This window comes from Schistocerca piceifrons, chromosome 4, assembly GCF_021461385.2.
Source record: "Schistocerca piceifrons isolate TAMUIC-IGC-003096 chromosome 4, iqSchPice1.1, whole genome shotgun sequence".
Lineage (NCBI taxonomy): Eukaryota > Metazoa > Arthropoda > Insecta > Orthoptera > Acrididae > Schistocerca > Schistocerca piceifrons.
Genome location: NC_060141.1, coordinates 476,998,894 through 477,020,296, shown reverse-complemented (window position 1 = coordinate 477,020,296; position 21,403 = coordinate 476,998,894). Strand labels below are relative to the sequence as shown.

Here is a 21,403-nt window from a genome sequence, read left to right as displayed (position 1 = left end):
GCTCGTTGAGGAGACAATGTTGGTAGTCCCTTGGTTCATCTGGACAGGCTGTTGCTCAACAGTCGATGTACTTTAACCACGGGGCCACGCGAACAGTTTACAAATTTACATGTTTCGGGAATGCTTCCACCCTTGACCCGAAAGCCTATGACCATGCCATTTTGGACGTCAGATAAGATACATAGTATCCGCATTACGACAACGACTGCACTGTTTTCCCCGTCCCCCCCCCCCCACCTACACGCTTTATATACCCCCCACTGCTAGTGCTACCACCTGCCGTCTGTGAGCGGTTATCGCATGTTGAAGTCGAACAAAGGGAGAAATTACATTATTGTGACTGGTTCGTTTAATATGGTGATTTTAATGTACTGTTAATGGGAAGATATTATTATCCAAGCATATATGGCGAATATAACATGATACCAGTAAACATATGAGCGACCTGGCTTGTTTTGTTTATTATTTCAAATAGCCGGAAAGATTCACATTTGTAAAAGCAAGGAACAAAAGAAGAAACATTAGTGCCACTGCCGTTAAAATGACGTCATTAGACAGGAACTCTATCTGGGATTGGACGAGTGTGTGGAAAGAAATAAAACGCATTCTCTCTCTCTCTCTCTCTCTCTCTCTCTCTCTCTCTTTCTGTAACTTAGGCTGTTCTCGATTTCTTCCCACCTTGTGCTCTACTTTTCATTTCGATGTAACAACATACTAAAAATCCTGATCGGTGGGGGTTAAGCATGTAGGTAGGTCACTTTTTTTTACGATTTCCTTGAACAACTCGAAAACCGCAGTGTCCGGCAAAAAAGTATTCTAGTGCAAAATTAAAGCACGCAAAAATTCCTACAAAATGGTGGTTTTAATTTTTTCTCTAGGACTACTAGTTTGCACGATTCAAGGGATAGAAGCAACTCAAACTGAAAACAGTGTTTTAATGGTAAACAATTAATGTTTGTTGTTGAGTGGGCTAAGAACAAATATTAAATGTGTGTACCAAATCTAACTGCAGAAGAGGCGTAGTGAGAAATAAATTGAGACTGACAAAAAGAGGACGGCCTGAGGGCGAGGGAATTTCTGCATCAGTAAAGGAGATATTCAGTTACGCAGGGGAAATGATGACTGCCAATTCACCTTAGACGAGCTGTTGGAGCTAGGTTCGGGTTACAGTACCTCTTGCAAAGATAGCCAAGAACAAAATGAGAGATAATTAAGTGGACCGCAAAGTTTTCAGCACAACTTGCACCAGAAAAACTGTTGTGTTCTTAGTTCAAGTGGAAACTTTTTGAATTATGTTTACCATTCATCAAACTGCAGAGACAAACAAGCATAAGGGAGAGAATCAAAAAAGCATCTGTCACGGTAATCTTTGAAGATAATGAGTCAATGATTATGACAATTCTGTTTTCCCACATTGTGACAAATTCTCCATTTTTACAATTCTGCATTGGAGGTGAGGAAATGTTATTCATCGTACTCTGTGTCGTCATGGACTGCATTCCAGAGAAAAAAAGGGCAAAACAGAAAATTGAAAAGAAGCTGATATCTATATCCCATTCGCCCTCGATCATCCGAAAGTTCTGTGGTACGTGTTGGCACACTCTTCATTCATATGAAGTTCGGATCAAAATATTTGATTAATCTATTTGCTGATTTGGGTTTCAGTGGAACTTACGAGAAACTCAACAACTAGAGCTATCGGCCGTCTACCGCAATGAAGAGCCTGCTCCAAGTATAACATTGTTTCAATACGTATTTCAACAACATCGATTTCATTGTCTCCACAATCGTTGGGTGCAATACTTTCCACACCACGGGGAGTATCAAGTGCATTACACCAGCCTCAGCTCTCCCACCATCTGAAGATGTTTAGAGGCTTCAACAACAGGTCACCTAGGTGTTATGAAACTTTATATATCTGAACATGGGCACGCAGTGCATTATGGCAGATTAGTGTTCTAGACGTGAACGTGAGAAGTCTTACTTCGTGTCAGGCATACTGTGGATGCAAGGCAAGTGGCTCCACTCAGTGCAGCCCACTTTATAAGTGCCAGCTGTTCCTGTAAGGTAGAAAGTTATGCAATCTACCAGTAACACGATTAGAGCCTCATTTACCAACTATCACTGTCCCATCAACATCAAATAGGTCATTCACATCGCACGTACAATAAAATTCAATAACTGCAAACAAGTACACGCTTAATGAACTGAATATATAGATGAGCACAGTGAAATTATTTAAGTTATTTTGTCTGCTCACATGAAAAATGGGAAAGGAAATGCCGGAGTGGTACAGTCTGTCTATAAACTGAACAGCAAGCAGCCCTAATGGTGTGGAAAGTCGTCTTTCCCGGAAGAATGCTACAACTACTGTGCAGGATGAGTAAGAATCAATTCCCCCTTTAGCAGTGTAGAGCAGTACGCGGTGATTTATGTAGATTCTGCCCTTGTGAGGTTTTTACATTAGTATTATTAGTAACTCATATCTGTATTCCATAAAGTGTTAATACATATTTTGGAAAATTAAAACCTCTGGGCGTGTCTATGCACTGCGTCGCCCCTGATTTACACCGAGGTGATAAAAGTCATGGGATAGCGATATGCACATATACAGCTGGCGGTATTATTGCGCACAAAAGTTTACAAATAGGCAGTGAATTAATGGAACTGTTATTTGTCCTCAGGTGATTCAGGTGAAAAGGTTTCCGACGTTATTATGGCTGCATGACGGGAATTGAAAGGATTTGAACGCGGAATGGTAGCTGGAGCTAGACGCATGAGACATTCCATTTAGGAAATCGTTGGAGAATTCAATATTCCGAGATCCACAATCTCAAGAGTGTGCTGAGAATACCAAATTTCAGACGTTACCTCTTACCACGGACAACGTAGTGGTGATGACCTTCACTTAACGACCGAGAGCAGCGGCGTTTGCGTAGAGATGCCAGTGCTAAAAGACAAGCAACACTGCGTGAAATAAGCGCAGAAATCACTGTGGGGCGTACAACGAACGTATCCTGTGCCAAAACACTGGGCCACAATTGTTTGCAATTGGCTTGAAGAACATTCTGGACAGTTCGAATGATTTGGCCACCTAGATCGCCTGACATGAACCCTATCGAACATTTATGGGACATAATCGAGAGGTCAGTTCGTGCGCAAAATCCTGCACCAGCAACAGTTTCGCAGTTATGGACAGCTATAGAGTCAGCATGGCTCAATATTTCTGCAGAGGACATCCAGCGACTTTCCAGTCCATGCCACATCGCGTTGTTGCATTACGCCGGGCAGGAGGTCCGACACGTTATTGGAAGTCTCCCATGACTTTTGTCACCTCACTTCAGCGCATAAGGCACCCTGCAAAGTGTTAGTGTAAATTCTGTGAAACACCATGTACCTGTTAATTGTGACGTAGTGGGGTAGAGTAATCGTGGGCTCGCCTGAGGGGAGAAGTGCATGACCACATTTCGGCAACCTGTCCTCACGCTTTTACCTCCACCTTTATCCCCCCCCCCCCCCAACTCCTACCCGTCATACAACTTATCCTTTAATACGACTCTACTGCACAGTACACATATTTAATACTTGTTCTAAACCCAATTCATTTTACGATAAACATTAACTTTACTCCCGTAAACTACTTTTCAATAATTCGCGTTTTTCAGTCCTCTGAATCGCACAAACTATAAGTCCTAGAGAACAATAAATAGGGCCGCTTTTGTAGGAAATTTCACGTATTTTAATTATACTGGGATACGCTTGCGCTGGAAGCCGTGGTTGTCGAGTTATTCAAGGAAAATATAAAAAAGTTATCTTCAAACGCAACCCTTCCCCACGCTCACCATCCACCGGTCACGATTTTAAGCATGTCGTTCACGGCACTCCATCCTAACTGCGACTACAAGAATTATTTCCCTTATTTTTGTTTCCCTGACTTGGCTAGTACCAGATGTCCCTTCCTTTGGTAAGACTATTTGAAGTCGTCTTCCCTCGCGTAATTTCTTGTCTTCATTTCGCCCCTTACCTGTGCCCAAAACTTTTAAAATTCATCAATAGGATTACATTCCAAATGGTTCAAGTTTCTCCTCCAGATTTTCACAGGGTCTATGTTTCGAAGTTCAGATGCCAGGCAATGTATACAACCAGCAGCGATATAAACAGTAAGGAAGTGTCTGCAGAGTAAAACAATTGATTTCTTGTACAAAAAATACGGTCAAAGGCAGTCAGTCATCCACTCGAATAGAGTATTGATTTATAACAGTAGAAATTTTCTTAACCCAAGTGGATATTTGAATGCTCGGTATTTTACTGCTTCAATAAACAAGCAACAACAAAAATTAAATTCTACTATTTTCGTTAATTGCCATTCTCAAAACAAACCAGTAAAAAAAGCGTGCAAATACGCAAAGCAATGGATAGACATATAGGTTAGTGCATGCGCAGGTGAGGGTAAGCAGCGAACGGGGAAAATGCACATTCGTTTGCGCAACAATATTTAATATCCTGATATATTTGTAAACAGAAAAATCGAACATTCGAGTACTGGTTTCCCTGTGAAACCATTGGATATGCTTCTTCACTTGCATTGTGCCTTAAGAAAATAAAAAGTAATTTTTTTTAAAAAAATTGTAGTAGCCCACACGTTGGTTACCCTTCTCCGCACGTACCAGTTCTACTGCTGCTGTATGTATAGTTGCGAAAGCTCTCTAATGATTTTTCACTTCTTATAACGTCTCTTTTCTAAATTGATTATCCTTCTCTATCCAAAACGGGAGAGTCTTCTCCAAGATGTGCCGTTGTTATTGCTACCGTAGCAAGCTGAAATGTCTTCAATACATAGGTTAGTTTGAACATCATAGTGCTTCAGTATCCACGACCCTTTGAAAGGCGGTGTGTATTTGCCTTCTGCCAACCTCTGAATTGACTTATGCGGGCATTTAGAGGGGGACTCACAGTTGAACGCGGACTCCAAACCACTGTGCAACATGACATTTATCAGATACATAAACCACTGCCAGAGGGAAAAGAAGCGACACTTGATACCAGAAGTGCAACTTGACACAGTTTCCCGGTGGGGTCAGGGATTTTCTCTTCCTCGTGATGACTGGGTGTTGTGTGCTGTCCTTAGGTTGGTTAGGTTTAAGTAGTTATAAGTTCTAGGGGACTGATGACCATAGATGTTAAGTCCCACTGAGGAACGTAGCACGTTATAACGTTTTAACATTATGGTAAATCACTGTAGATTTTATAAACAACTAACGCAGGCCGAAGTGGCCGTGCGGTTCTAGGCGCTACGCTCTGGAACCGCGTGACCGCTACGGTCGCAGGTTCGAATCCTGCCTCGGGCATGGATGTGTGTGATGTCCTTAGGTTAGTTGGGTTTAAGTAGTTCTAAGTTCTAGCGGACTGATGAGCTCAGAAGTTATGTCCCATAGTGCTCAGAGCCATTTGAACAATTTGAACCATAAACAGCTAACATTTAACAATGAGCAAGTGTGAAAACTAGTAAAACCTCTTCATTTGACTACCCACCGATGACGTAAATATTCCAAGAAAATTTCACAAAATCATTCCGTGATAACGACGTAGAATTGTAACTGATGGAAGGTACCAAGAATTTGACAGTCTATGTTATGCTAAAATGTGGTTTAGCCTGTTGTCGTCGTTATTGCTGTTGTTGTTGTTTTCAGTCCGAAGACTGGTTTGATGATGCAGGTCTCTCTATGCTACTCTATCCTGTGCAAGCCTCTTCATCTCCGAACAATTACTGCAGCTTATATCATTTACAAGCTGCTTACTGTATTCATCTCTTTGTCTCCCTCTACAATTTTTACCACCACTCCACATTTCCCTCAAATAGTAAATTGGTGATCCCTTGATTTCTCAGAATGTGTTATATCAACCGATCGCTTCTTCTAGTCAGATTGTGCCACAAGTTTCTTTTCTCCCCAATTCTATTTAGTACCCATCTAATCTTCAGCAAATTTCTGTAGCACACATTTCAAAAGCTTCTGTTCTCTTCTCGTCTAATATTTTTGTTGTCTATGTTTCACTTCCTTACATGTCTACACTCCAGAAAAATGCCTTCAGAAAGGACTTCCTAACACCCAAGGCTATATTCGATGTTAACAAATTTTTCTTCTTCTGAAACGCTTTTCTTACCATTTTCGCTCTACATTTAACAGGCTTTTTACTTCGGCCATCATCAGTTATTTTGCTGCCCAAATAACAAATCTCATCTACTACTTGAAGTGACTCGTTTCCTAATCTAAATCGCTCAGCACCACCTGATCTAACTCGATAACATTCCATTATCCTCTTTTTGCTTTGGTTGATGTTCATCTTATATCCCCCTTTCAAGACGCTGTTCATTCTGTTCAACTGCTCTTCCTAGTCCTTTGCTATCTGACAGGATTAAAATATCATCTACAAACCTCGAAGTTTGTATTTCTTCTCCTGGACTTTAATTCCTATTTCAAATTTTCTTTTGGTTTCCATTCCTCCTTGTCCGTTTTACAGACCTACTAACATCGGGGATAGGCTACAATCCTGCTGTTCCCTTGTCGTCCACTCCTCCCTTTCATGCCCCTTGACTCTTAAAACTGCCGTTTGGTTTCTGTACAACTTGTAAATAGCCTTTCGCTCCCTGTATTTCACCCCTGCTTCCTTCAAAATTTCAAAGAGAGTTTTCCAGTCAACTTAGCCAAAACTGTTTAAAAGTCTAAAAATGTTATGAACGTGCGTTTGGCTTTCCTTAGCCTATATTCTAACATAGGTCGTTGGGTCAATATTACTTCGCGTGTTCCTGCATTTCTCCGGAATCCAAAATGATTTTCCCCGATGTCACCTACCTTTTGATTTTTCTGTGAAGGATATGTGTTAGTATTTTGCAACTTACTGACTTATTAAACTGATAGTTCGGTAACATTCACATCTATCAGCAACTGCTTTCTTTGGAACTGGAAGTATTTCAGTCTATGGAATGTAAATTAAGAGATCCAGCTTCAGGAGACGAAAAGTCAGCCAGGCGCAAGACTACCGACAGAGCTCTGGCGTACTTAACTGAATTGAGTGGGCCTACATTTTAATGTCCGGAGAAGCGAACAAAGGCTTGCGAATGCGGATTGATTTCTCGTAGCCGGGCAGACCACAATCTATAACCCACACCATCGATTGAGGTACCTAGTAAACGGACGGGATCGGTGCTTACGCAAATGCTTTCACGGAAACCATCTACCATAGCTGATTACAAAGCAGAACATCGGAGTTCCATGAAATTCTCGATGCGGTTCAGCGGAAAAGAAACCAACAAATGAACACGAACCTCATAGCTCACACGTCAGTATAGGTTCCCTTACAGAAATGATCGACGTAACAAAAAAAAAAAAAAAGAGTAAGACCAAGAAAATAAATGTATTACATTTCAGTGCTGTAATACCGCCTCATTAACGTTTCAACGAAGTTGCCGGAAGATTTCTCCAAAACTGTGACGTTATCGAACTCTCTCAACGAATATTCCAGTTAATCCATTGAAAAGGCTTTAACTGGTGAAAATTTTACTGAACATGACGCGGCAGTGCGGAATAGAAACAAAAGCTGACTATCTGGTAGTGAATAATGACACTATATTAGAAGCACACATCAATGGCGGGAACAGATATGAGACAGGTAGAAAAATTTAAGTATGACAAAAGTGAACTGGTCAATACAGATGCAAAACACAGAATACAAAAAGGCAGAAAAGGAACACTAAGAAAAGAGTGGGTAGGTTAATGGTTGAATCTGTCCTACGCTAAAGATCAGCACTTTTAAATACTGACTGATAGCTGCGGGAATCGATTATTTACGAAGGAGCGCCAGAAATCAAGAACCGGGAAAAAGCTACTGATTGAAGTATGAGCTTCAATAAGGACGAATGAAACAGTGATAGATTGGTTTGAAAGAAAATAATGAAACTGGTGTGGACATATATTGAGGAAGCCAGATCACGAAGGCTAGAGAAAATTTTTTAATGGGAACAAACCTTAGCAGATCACGAGTTCATGGAAACAGTGTATCAACGAAATAATGGAGAATCGTGATGTACGCACGGAGGATGCCCTTACTAGAGAAGTAGCGAGGCTTGGCAGAAGGTAACAGAAATACACCAAAACGTTGTTAATAATTCATCATGTGATTATTACTCCTGTACAATAACAAAAAACAAAATTTTGCTCCATTAAATGATCAGACATCGATTGATAGAAAACATTAGACAATTTACAGAATCTTTGAGATTTTCATGGTCACTTGTGGACGAATTGCCTGTTGGCTTCCGTCTCGGGTCCTTCGGTCAATGTTTGTCTGACGTTCTTTGTGACTTTACTTTGGTGTGGAGCCACAGTCATGCAAAACTTTTTAAAAGATATAACCGCCATTTCACTGTGCAACAGGTTTTTAAGTGTTACAATTATCGAAAATCATTGAACTTGGGTAGAACGGAAGTCACAGTATATGCACATACGTATTCTGACGGTGGCTTGTGCTCTACTCAAGTCTAATGATTTTTGATACTTGTTAACACTTGGAAAGGGCCTAAGGCAGAAATCTAGATTGCCGAATAAAACCCGCTGTACCGTCAAATGCGGTTACATCTTGCAAAAATATCTTTGTGACGTTTCGCCAGCATGAGTGGCAGGCATTGTCAAAGCTTCATCAGCAATAGACGGTAAAGCTTTGATAATGCCACGCAGTTGTGCAGGAGAAACGTCACAAAAATCGTCACACATACATCAGCCAACGAACCAAAGACAGATGCCAATCATCAATATGTCACACTATTTGTAACAACTGGTGACTCGATAAGTCATTTTTCGGCGAACACTGACTTGAGAGAGAGAGAGAGAGAGAGAGAGAGAGAGAGAGAGCGCTTCGTTTCTAGAAGCCCGAGATCGTTCCGATGGCGATAATACCTGTCTTACACCTTTCGTAACGGAAAAAAGTTAGATATTGTTGATGTAAACAACGTCTGTACCGCTGTGCTCAATAAACTAGAACTATTTTACTTCTGACTTCACAAATAGTACGTTATACCGAGGGTGTGATAGGTAAGTGGTTTATACGACTACAACCAAACTTTTTAGGGCTGTCGAAGTTGCACGGTTGGATTATTAGCAATTTTGACAAGGCGACGAAAAAATATATTTTTTCCAATCAGAAAAGTAAAAAGTAACAAAACCTCACTATAGCACAATTCAGAACACGTGCTATTTTGTTAGGCCTATTGTAACCCATCTATTCCACACAAAAAATTACTGTCGACCAACAGCTCGTTTCGTCCAGAGAGTCAGCAATTCTGAGAGCCTGTTTATGAAGCTGCCGAGAAGTACGATAAGCCTGCTGTAACATCGACAAACAAATCCGAACCAAAAGCGTCCCATTACGCAACTGTTCTCCCGCCAGGCACACCTCTGCCATCTAGCGGTTAAAAGCTGTAGCGTGGTGCGCCAGTCGCTACGCAACTGCCATCTATGAGATTCTCTCGTCACTAAATGCCGCCAGCCATTCCATTTGCGTCGTTCCGCGATACGATCATATAAGCTATCGCTGGCGACCCTTTCATATGAGTGACGCGTTGACAGACAAGGTCACCGATTCTTCAAACATCACAGAGCAAAATACCAATCATGTATCACAGATGCAGACGGAAATATACCGTTGTTTAGATACAATAATGGAAGTTTACTTATCGACCGCCTTGGCTCTGTTATATTAGAAACTATAATTTTTTGATAATCAGTTATGTAGGCAGTTTGTTCATTATTACGTCCCACGACGATGAGGCGAAGTGGGAGATGGGTCCACTGCTAATCAAAGCAAAAAATGAGACTTGAGCTACAAATCACAATTTTCTGTGAGCGGTTTACGGGGAAAAAATGCGATTTCATTTCAGTAGAACAGACGGAATAAAAATTTGCCTTACGAGCAGTTTTACACTTTCTATTTTCCCTACGCAGTGGTAGGCTTGTTTCATTTTAGCTTCTTTTTTCGAATGTCAACAGAAGTTGTTTTGAGAATTTCCAGCATGCTGGAGTAGTTAGGGTTATCTGTTTTAACTGTAAATGTTCATTGCACATTTTTGACCCTGTTGCGATGATTTGAAAATGGTTCTTGGCCCGAAACTTGCCAACGAGTGAATAAAAAATAAAAATTTACAACTCTGGATTGGTTTTTCGTCCTACAGAAGTTGTTTTGGTTTGGCTACACTTGTAAAATTAGAGAAACCGACAACTGGATATTGTCTATTTTCAATTTTTTCTTGCTCTAGGCTGTAATCCCTGGTGTTCATCTGCGTACTTAATGGATTGTTAGAGCTTTGCAGTGAAGCTCATTGTCCCTTGAAGATAGGATGTTCAATGAAAGGTCTAACACACCATGGAATGAAAGTTTCTAATTTTTGCCATACATGTTTGGCATTGTTTATTGTAAAGCTTCTTCAGTTTTCTGAAATGTATTGGTAAATAGATCGGTATTATCCCGTGGAATACTCAACTGTTTCCGTGTGTCCTCCCATTACACCATAGAGGCTATAACTCGTTATGGCAAAAGTTTGAAAAGTTTCAACCATTTACTGAAACTATCTTTTATTAGGTTCTCCTTGGCGTCATATGTGTCATCACCCCATTAATAAGTACGTTGGCACAGTAGTTACCATACTGGGGGTGGATCCCGAGTTTATTCGTGTTTCGTGCGCCATTCTTTTCGGACAGATCTCGAGATAACTCGTGTTTTCCACTCGCTGTCTGCAGATGCCGTCTGCTGTGATACATTTTAATTACCTCGTCATTTTAGGTGTTTACGCTAATGGTCAATATAACAAACTTTACTGCCTTCTTTTTTTGCTGTGTAGCTTTTTGATTGTATTTTGAAATTTTAAATGGTTACTGCTTTCGTCTTGGAGTTCCTCCTGCTTTTAGAGATGGCCCTATTCAGAAAACTGAAGGAAATGAACGAATCTGAAAAAAACTTTGAAGGTTTCTGACGACGATCATTCAGATGTTCCCAGCGAGACAGGAGATCCGGATGAGTGTGTGAATGAATGGTTTTAGAGTTCCGAGGACGATTCCAGTGGCATCATTATAAGGCGGCAGTGTTTACAAGTGATTCCGACAGTAACGATGGAGGCGATTCTGTTCTTGTGAATGATTCGTTCTGTCTTGATGTTAAGACGCCTGGTTTCCCGTGAAGCGCGGTGGTTTTCGGAAATCAGTGTAGGCGGATGATTTATTACGCAAGGTCATGGTTGAGACTCTTACCACTCGCGCAAGGAACGCAGCTGGAGAGGCGTCCATAATGACCCACTTTTCATCGGCGAGATGGTCCAGAATCTTCCTCCGTCCGTCACACAATGGCTCCGATAAGAGCACAAGATCAAATACAAAATGAAGAAGATAAATTTGATTTACATGGAGTTACTTGACGAAGCAGTTCCATTAAATTCATCAGTAATTACGAGACACAAAATTCTTGTGTCATACCTTTTCCATAAGATTACGGCAAGAAACGAAAAATGTTTCCATTGTTCTGTATGTATCTATGGCCTTGTGACCTATGAACTAAGATTAAAACAGGGCGATAAGGACAGTGTGGTAGGGAAGAAACTGGACCTTCCGACAAACAGCTGAGTACATACACCAGCCACAGAAAGAAAAACTGCTACGTCGTGCTTGAATGTTAATGTTTTATGAAATGCTTCAAGGCAGACTGCATAAAAAAATTAACTTTGAGGAAGAAGAATAGGACAAATGAAATGTTGTCTCCGTTGGTCACTATGTCTTTCTTCACGCACAAATTTACATCACGGGGCCTCATTATTGCATACATAAGAAAATGAAGAAACAGGAATCAAAACGCAAGATATTTTAGCATTGTAAAAAACATAACAAGTGTGTCGTTCGTAGCGGTAACTTGAATGAATCATTATGGGCTGATGTAGATCAATATCTGGTATGTTTTCTACACAGTAGTGGTATTTCAGGAATCCTTCCAATCCTTTTATTTATGGCATGCCTCCGATTCCATATTTACAAACAGAGCAATGTATCGCAGTGGTTTAGGCACTGAACACGCATCTGGAGACCAATGCGGAGCAGATTCCGTTCGGCCACCCATATTTTTACACTTTCTTTGTTTCTCCATATTGCTACTGGTGAATTCCGGAGTGGTTTCTTTCAATAGGCTTATCCTGTGCATCGTCATCGACAGGACGTAAAATTTTGGTTTACCTTCCGTATGTACGTAGATTACGTGTTGACATGAATACCTCAATACCAAATGCATGAACTATTGCTACTCGCTGGACAGTCGAATGTCGTCTGTCAGCGAGAATGTTTCAGACGCTAAGCGCCCATTTGCCAATTATGACGCTTACTTAGCGTGTATCATATAAAACGTCACAAAGACGTAGTTCTCAAATTAGATATGAACATCTCTCAAGAGGGCGACACATAAATATCACGATGAGGAAAACATTTCTCTGGTAAAAACCCTGAAATGCATTTTCGTTGTAAATGAACGCAAACGCGTTATATTCGGAACGCAGGAAAGGGAAATAACTGAGGTATATCTAAAATCTATTGAACATCATTATAGTAATTTTTAATGTTAATATTGTCATATACTTTTCTTTAGTATTCCGTTTTCTTGTAGTATAAATTTCACACCTAAGTAAAATTTTACTCAGTCTTCTATGACCTCCATAAGTGGTATTAACAGTGTACTCAACCTCTGGTCGATTACGTTAGTCTTTATCTGCAGTCGATTTGCCAAGTTACTTACTCTGGGCATAGATTTCAACCCATCCTCCATGTCGTTTAAAGTCGACAAGGATGGATTCCACAGTGCAGACTAAAAGTCTCGTTACACGATCATGATAAAGTACTTCAAACTAATATAAGGATTCCCACATAACCACATTCAGGATCAGAACGAAGATAAAATTCAACATGCGCGCTGGGAGGCAGAATGGGAAGTGACAGGAAGTAAGAACAAAGTTGCTAAGTAATCAGTAGCCACCTACGTGAACCAAGGCAACAAAATTCATACTTATACTGCGTAACTTCTTGGCACCTTGTGTCAAGTTGTGTAGAATATTATTAAAACATTTTGCAAGGACTGCAATCAGTAGTAGGAACCGCATGCAGCATCATTCAGCTCCCACATGACACCGAAATGTGTAATCTTATGAAAATAATTTATATAATAGTGTCAGCGAATGGATCAGATGTAAGCCCTGTCTTGTTCACTACGGCGAGCACTGAAGAAAAGTAATAGAATGTTAAGATGTTAAGCTCTCTTTACACCGAAGCGAACGTGCAACAGTGAACGAGAATTTTCTCTTGCGTAAACGCTAGGCGGGCGTGAACAAATGGTATGCGGACGTGTTCGGTTTGCACTCGCTCGTGTTCCTCTGGTTGTTCTTTTAGCGAACCGTCATAAGTTCACGTACCTTCAGCTTCGGCGCTAGCAGAGCAGAAAGCTTTCGTCTGCAATCTTTCTATACTTCTGTACTCTGTAGCTGTTGACATGAGTTGCGTGAGCGATGGAGTTAGCCTAAGAGAATGTAATACTGCTGATACAAGAATGTAGATATCATATATGCTTCCGGGATCGAAGATATCCACAGCACGAACACAGAAGCAAAAGAAATATAATTCTCAGAAAATTGCTTAAGCACTCAAATCTCCTACTGGGGACGCGAGAAGGCGATACATTCATTAGATGCTTGCGTCAGAGGGGAATAAGAACAATCTTTGTAATTCTTTTTATTAAAAAGGAAAAGCACAGTAATTTTTCTTGTAAGTGAGTAAATGCAAATATGTATACTATGCTGACTAAAATTAAAGATACAAGAATGACATCATTGCTAACGTTCATGCTATCTCAAATTAAATGGCTGATGTGTCATGGTTACGTTAGATATTTTTTATGTTAAATATAAATGTTTACTCAGGATCACAAATCTGTCCTCTAGCAAACCATGTGGCAGATCTTACCAAGTAGCCTGTATGACAGGTCGTATGTATATAAGGTGTTCAGAAATTGCCGTAACAGACTTGTAGGACATGTCCAGGGGAGTGACAACATAATATTTGGAATAGGAATCCATGTCCGCAAAAGTCATCCAACGACGCTGCAGAGTGTCTAAGTTATAAGCGCCGACGCCTGTAAATGTATGTGCAAACAGGATGGTGCCGTGTTGATGTTACAAACATGATGAGGAAGGATAAATATGTAAATCTGAAGTAAGGATCGCTGTGCCGGAAGCGAACGAGTCGAAAGTTAAACGCCAAAACCGTTCTGATGCCTCTGACAGTGGAATACATATACTGGTACTGTTGGTGCTAAGCTTGTAAGGTAGGAAACTTCCAGCGGTGGTAACATGGACCAAAACAAGAAAAAATGCCTAGTAAACATGGCTCTAGAATGCATACCTTAAGAGCTATGAGCACTTGTTCACTAGAGGAGATGTATTTCACAGTATCGAAGATGAAGAAGTGACCACAGCTCTTCAGGTATGATTTTAGGACCCATGTTTACTGCACTTTTTTTCTTGGAAAGTTCGTTCCAGTCGTATCCCTGAATGTTGGCCATTCATTCTGGGATACTCTGAGCACTGTTGGTATCCCGTGTACCGATTACTAGCGAAAAAGAAGAAGAAGAAACAATGACGCAATGTCCATAGATTATGTTCGTTACGTCGTGTTCTCTTCCCTTTCCTCTAGTGTAAAAGTTTTCCCCATATACAAGAACCGCGCGAGGTGGCGCAGTGGTTAACACAGTGGACTCACATTTGGCAGGAAGACGGTTCAAATCCGCGTCCAGGCCGCCCTGATTTATGTTTTCCATGATTTCCCTAAATAGCTTCAGGCAAATTCCGGGATGGTACCTCTGAAAGGACACGGCCGACTTCCTTCCCCGTCCTTCCCTAATCCGACGGGACTGATGACCTCACTGATTTCCCCCCCCCCCCAAATCAATAAACCAACAAATACAAGCGAATGTTAGTGAACACTGGTAAATTGTCTGCGAATGCGCTCCGGTGTACAGAGGAGCTGAATCGCAAGCTACTGCTGCCGTCCATCGTATACGTTCATGAGTTACGAACGTAGCTAAAATTGTTAATTTTCTTAGGTTTCTTCTTGAGTAAATAAGAAGAAATTTGAACAAATTCAGTCCTTAAAAGTGTTAAACATAATATTTCTTTGAATATTCTTGTAGACCCACCAAGAAGCGAGGCTGCTGAAAGTCAATGAGCGTGTCGTGAACTGTGCATCGGTTACGATAAATCACAGAAATTTAAATACTGTAAATCCAACTAAATATTTAGGGATTACAAATTACGAATAATTTAGGTTGGAATAATCACATAGATCATTCTGCGGGTAAAGCAAACCAAAGACTACGATTTACAGACAGAACACGTGGAAAATACAAAAATGCAATTTTTTTTACGTCCTCTTCTTGGACCGAGCGAGGTGGCACAGTGGTTAGCACACTGGACTCGCATTCGGGAGGACGACGGCTCAGACCGGCGTCCGGCCATCCAGATTTAGGTTTTCCCTAAATCGCCCCAGGCAAATGTCGGGATGGTTCCTTTGAAAGAGCACAGCCGATTTCCTTCCTCATCCTCATCAAAATCCGAGCTTGTACTCTGTGTCTGATGACCTCGATGTCGACGGGACGTTAAAGCCAACCTTCCTTCCTTTCTTCTTCCTCTTCCAGGGCATTGCTCCGCGGTGTGGAATCCGTATCAGATAGTACTGACGGACAACATCGAAAAAGTTCAAACAAGGGCAGCTGGTTTTGAACTATCACGAAAAATGGGAGAGACGCCACTGATGTGATACAGGAATGGGAGTGCCAGTCATTAAAACAAAGGCGTTTTTCGTTGGAACAGGATCTTCAGTTGAAATTTCAGTCACCAACTTTCTCCTCTGAACGTGAAAATATTTTGTTGGTGCCCGTCTACATTGGGTGGAATGATCATCATAATAAAATAAGAGAAATTAGAGCTCGCAAGTGTCCGCTTTTCCCGGCTCTGTTCGAGGGTGGACCGGTAGAGAAATAGCTTGACGGTGGTTCGAAAAATCCTCAGCCAGTCACTTAATTGTGATTGCAAAGTAATCATGTAGATGTAGATAAGTCGGCATTTGTCTTCCAAAATATTAAAAATTCTCCAAACCCCCTTGAACAACCCCAACCCCTCTCTTCAAACTGTCGGATGGACGCTCTTGTGTTGTTCAAAATGATTCAAATATCTCTGAGCTCTATGCGACTTAACTTCTGAGGTCATCAGTCGCCTAGAACTTAGAACTAATTAAACCTAACTAACCTAAGGACATCACACACATTCATGACCGAGGTAGGATTCGAACCTGCGACCGTATCAACTGCGCGGTTCCGGACTGAAGCGCCTAGAACCGCTCGGTCACAACGGCCGGCTCTTGTGTTGTAGTGATTAGACTAGATAGTTCAAGAAGTATAGGAACAAGGCTGGATTCCCGAAAATGTCCTCGGATTTTTCTGGACTGAAAATGTTCACTCAGCGTAGTGAAGCTCAACGGGAAGCTGTTTTAATTAATAAGCAGTGCATTGACAAGTCGGCGAAGTGGCGCAAACCGAAGATCTTTTATCAGGTTTTAAGTCATATTGATTATCAGCTAATCGATAGTGCGTGTATCTATGTGAAGTTCAGCGCTCTTCTGCTTGTCGGTACTGTCAGTCTCATGCCAAAACAGATCACTGAACGAATCGAGAGAGTATCTGACGTGAGTACAGGTGCGCGCAGCACCAGATGCAGCAGCCGCAGCGCGCACCTGGCGAATGGCGACCCGATGTTTGAAGGCCGCGCGTCTCCCCCCCCCCCCCCCCCCAACCCCCTCCATGAGCGGCGGGGCACGTGGCGCAGCCTGTGTACTCACCACGACCATGCTGGGGCGCGGCGCCGTGCGGCTACTGCGTGGCGGCTGGCGACGCTTCCCGCGTGCGACTGACGCGCCGCGGCGCGGCCGGCCGCGAGGCAGCCCCAGCCGTGACGCCCACGCTAGTCACGCGGCGACGCGCTCCCGACAAGTCAGCCGACAGCCCTACACATTGTTGCGCGTCGCTTTTTACACTGGCCCGTACCTGTGTGCTTACCGAGTGTCCGGGATCGTTAATCGCAGAAACCGCCCAATGTTTCGGCAGCACCGGTGTGCGAAACGTAACGACGAAAACAACTTTCGCATGATGTGTCACTGACAAGTCACATAGCTCAATGAAATTTGGACCATACATAGAAGAACTACTACAGTATAGACAGTAGGAAACCAAAGTAACCGCGATTCATAGCGGGCCCCTCGACATTACGAAACCCTTGGACGTTACAAGAGGCGGGACATTGTTCTTACAAGGGAACCTCCCCCATCGCACCCCCCTCAGATTTAGTTATAAGTTGGCACAGTGGATAGGCCTTGAAAAACTGATCACAGACCAATCGAGAAAACAGGAAGAAGTTATGTGGAACTATGAAAAAAATAAGCAAAATATACAAACTGAGTAGTCCATGTGCAAGATAGGCAACATCAAGGATTGTACGAGCTCAGGAGCGCCGTGGTCCCGTGATTAGCGTGAGCAGCTGCGAAACGAGAGGTCCTTGGTTCAAGTCTTCCCTCGAGTGAAAAGTCTAATTTTTTATTTTCAGACAATTATCAAAGTTCAGGCACTCACTCATAATCAGCTTCGCTCTCCAAAATTCCAGGACATGTTCCTGTCATGTGACGCAGATGCCGTCACCAGTGTCGTATAGAATATATCAGACGTGCTTTCCTGTGGAGTAATCGGTTGACCTACGGCCTTGCGATCAAATGTTTTCGGTTCCCATTGGAGAGGCACGTCCTTTCGTCAGCTAATCGCACAGTTTTGCGGTTCGGTCGCAAAACACAGACACTAAACTTATTACAGTGAACAGAGACGTCAATGAACGAACGGACAGATCATAACTTTGCGAAAACAAAGAAAGAAAACTATTCAGTCGAGGGAAGACTTGAACCAAGGACCTCTCGCTCCGCAGCTACTCACGCTAACCACGGGACCACGGCGCTGCTGAGCTCGCACCATCCTTGATGTTGCCTATCTTGCACATGGACTACTCAGTTTGTATATTTTGCTTATTTTTTTCATAGTTCCACATAACTTCTTCCTGTTTTCTCGATTGATCTGTGATCAGTTTTTCAAGGCCTATCCACTGTGCCAACTTATAACTAAATCTGAGGGGGGCGGGGGGGGGGGGCGATGGGGAGGTCCCTTGTTAGTAGGGTGTGTGATCACCGCGGACGGCAATCCATGATCTTCAACGTTTCCCATGCTAGTCACAAGGCTGATAAAAGAGTAGTTCTTGTGGTAAGGCGTACCATTCCTACACCAGCGTGGATGACAACTGCTGGTGCACGTGGACGTCCTGCAACAAGTCCCCCACCCCCACCCCCATAACGTATCCCACACCTGCTTGAAGGGAATGAAGTGGCAGGAACGAGCACGCCAGTCCACTCGCCGAGTATCCGTTTGCTCCAACATTCCTCCGCCTACGCAGATTGACGCGATCGCGCATCGTCATCCATAAAAATAAAGCACGGAAATATGCACATGGGGAAGGGGTACAATGTCATAAGAACGTTGACTGGTGAGTGTACCGTGTTCAAAGATTAGGAGTTTAGCACGTCTTTGCAACAATATTATGCTTTTCCAAACCATAACACCTCGACCACCAAATCGATCATTTTCCACAATACTGGACGTATCCACATGTGGCTTGAAGTGGAAACACGTAATACCACATTGTCGAACACGATCGTTTTGACAGCCCAGGTATTACGGTGTGGGGAGGCATAATGTTGCCGGACATGATGGCCTCCAAATCTTTAAACACCGTGCACTCAACGGTCAACGTTACTGTCACACTATCAACGTTACTGTAACACAGTACTCCTTCCCCACGTTCGTCTTTTCAGCAGTGCATTCGGCCGTAATTTCATGTCTTTGGAAGACAATGCGCGACCGCATCGAACAGCGCAGGCGGAGGAGCTCTTGCAACGAGAAGACATTCCGTGAATGAGTTGGCCTGGGTGTTCCACCGACTTAAATCCTATCGAGCACGTGTGGGATGTGTTGGTGAGATGTAATTCAGGACGTTCACATGCACCCTTGATCATCCAGCAGTCGTCAGTCGTGCTGATGGAGCTATGGGACGCCCTATCACAAGAAGTGCTTACCAACCGCGTTGCCGGGTATTTCTGCCCGTGGTGATCACACACCGTGCTTAGAACTATGTCCCACATCGTGTAATGTCCAAGGGGACCATCATAAATCGCGGTGACTTCATTGCAATTATTGTCTTTGAATAAAAGTGTCATTTCTGTTCGTCTCATTGCATATTTCTTTGCATTACCTTCTATACTATACTATAGCAGTATTTTCTATGAATGGTCCACGTTTTATCGAGTTATGTTACTTGGCAGTGACACATCATGCGAAAGTTACTTTCGCCCGCGAGTTTTTCACTCCAGCGTATAATCACCATCTTCATGTGATCTGAGGCAGCGATCACCAACTCACAGACCGAGGCCAGTTTAAAAAAAATAATAAAAAACTGTTCTGATGCATTGATCTGTTAGCTTGGGCGAAACTAAGCATTCCATTTCACCCTAGAAATGAGACAGCAAAGAAAGCAGTGGGTAGAAGCGAGCAGTCCTGGGCCTTGTACCGAAACGGGTGAAGTTGGTTTCACCTATCGGAAGGGGTACGCTTTCTTCTCACTGATTTTCTTGCAATGGTCTAAAAAAATAGTTTCAGAATGCAACCAAAAACTTCTGGATCGCACACCGAAGTTATGTCAACAACCGGATGATTCTTTGCCTCTCTGCCAAGGACAGTGGCAAATACATGGCGTGCAGAGAGTGGTGTGCGCATACCTGCTGAAGTATTAGAACGCATTAAAATTGATTATCTCAGCCACCTTCCGCACTTTTGATCCACTAGACGTAATAAGCGACCAAGGCTGTTATAAGTAACCACCACCACCACCAACAACAACAACAACAACAACAACAACCAACACCGAGCTGATGTTTCCAGTTGGGACTACCTTCACACTGTCGACATCACGCCTAACGTTCACCCACTATGCACTGCACAGTGGCTTGCGGAGTATGTAAGTATACCTGGATGCGGTAGCACAGGACTTGGCAATCTGCAAGAGAACAAAACCGCGCACTACCCGGAATACAAGTCCCGTCTGGGACCAGTGTTTGTAGCTTGGGACTCTCAACATTTGCAGAGGATTATATAGATTTTGTTATATCCAAGCATTAGGTACGCTATAGTTACTAAAGGATTTAACACGGCTCAGCTAGTTGAGCGTCGAACACTCATCAGGCCGCATTCCACAGAATAGGTAATTAATAGTTCGGTCAAGCGAAGCAACGATTTTATTTTCCAATACGTCCTGAAGAGTCTACGGAACATAGCTGCAGATCACTTCCACTGCAGTCCAACACAAGACAATGAAGTAGTAACACTTATTTCAGGCTCACAACCCATTTCTAGACACATGTTGACATTAATTTGTTTGTTCCTTTTAACTTGTTTGTTCCTTTTCCTGTCAATACCGTCTGTAGTTTATCCCCTTGCTTAGTTTTTACCTCCATATTTAGACTGCTATGTTTCCTAAAGAGAAGTCGACTGTTTCCTCTGATCACATTGCATGGTACAATTTGGCCCACTCATCTGAAATAGTGACATCTGAAAGAGCAATCACTACAAGCTATTAAAGAACATTAAAACCTGATTAAAAATGATTAGCAGGTATGCCAAAAGCTTCATTTTTGTTATCATGGCAATACACTACTGAGAGCTCAATACTTGGCTGTAATGTTAATAGTTTTTTCTCTGTTTCACTCACCAATGGAGGATTGCCTGCAATACGAGTAGTTGTTGCAACTTTTAGCATTTATTTAGTGCTAATTACCTTAAACTCATGATGAATTCATTAGGCGATGCGGAATTTTCTAGGAGAGCGGTCTTGGTCTTTACAAATACTGATAAGCAATCTTTCGCATGAGGAGAGACATCAGTCCATTGCTGATACACCAGATATGTAATGAATCGAGTAGGGTGTCTAAACTTCCAATAACCTGTTTCCCAGATATTTTTCTCCCCCCCCCCCTCTCTCTCTCTCTCTCTCTCTCTCTCTCACTCTCTCTCTCTCTCTCCTCCCCCCCCCCTCCCCGCGCCCACATGCCAAACTAGCAAAAGTAGCAAAAGTTCGCTCACACATATCCGCTTTCACAAATTTTCCTAGTTGATAGAGATGGATGGACTCGAAAAG

At 42.4% G+C, this 21,403-nt stretch overlaps 1 protein-coding gene across 2 annotated transcripts in view; it reads right to left on the bottom strand.

Annotated features, from left to right (window-relative positions):
• The window catches only part of LOC124796439 (segmentation protein cap'n'collar), a 423,990-nt gene that overhangs the window by 384,706 nt on the left and 17,881 nt on the right, over positions 1-21,403 (bottom strand). The window contains exon 1 of one of the 2 annotated variants that reach the window (XM_047260635.1): positions 16,962-17,028. The exons of the other annotated variant lie outside the window; for it this stretch is intronic. Within the exon in view, the coding sequence (XP_047116591.1) occupies positions 16,962-16,970 (9 nt within the window). The 5' untranslated portion in view covers positions 16,971-17,028. Of the gene's footprint in view, positions 1-16,961; positions 17,029-21,403 lie in introns of those variants that run through there. 2 annotated transcript variants of the gene reach the window in all.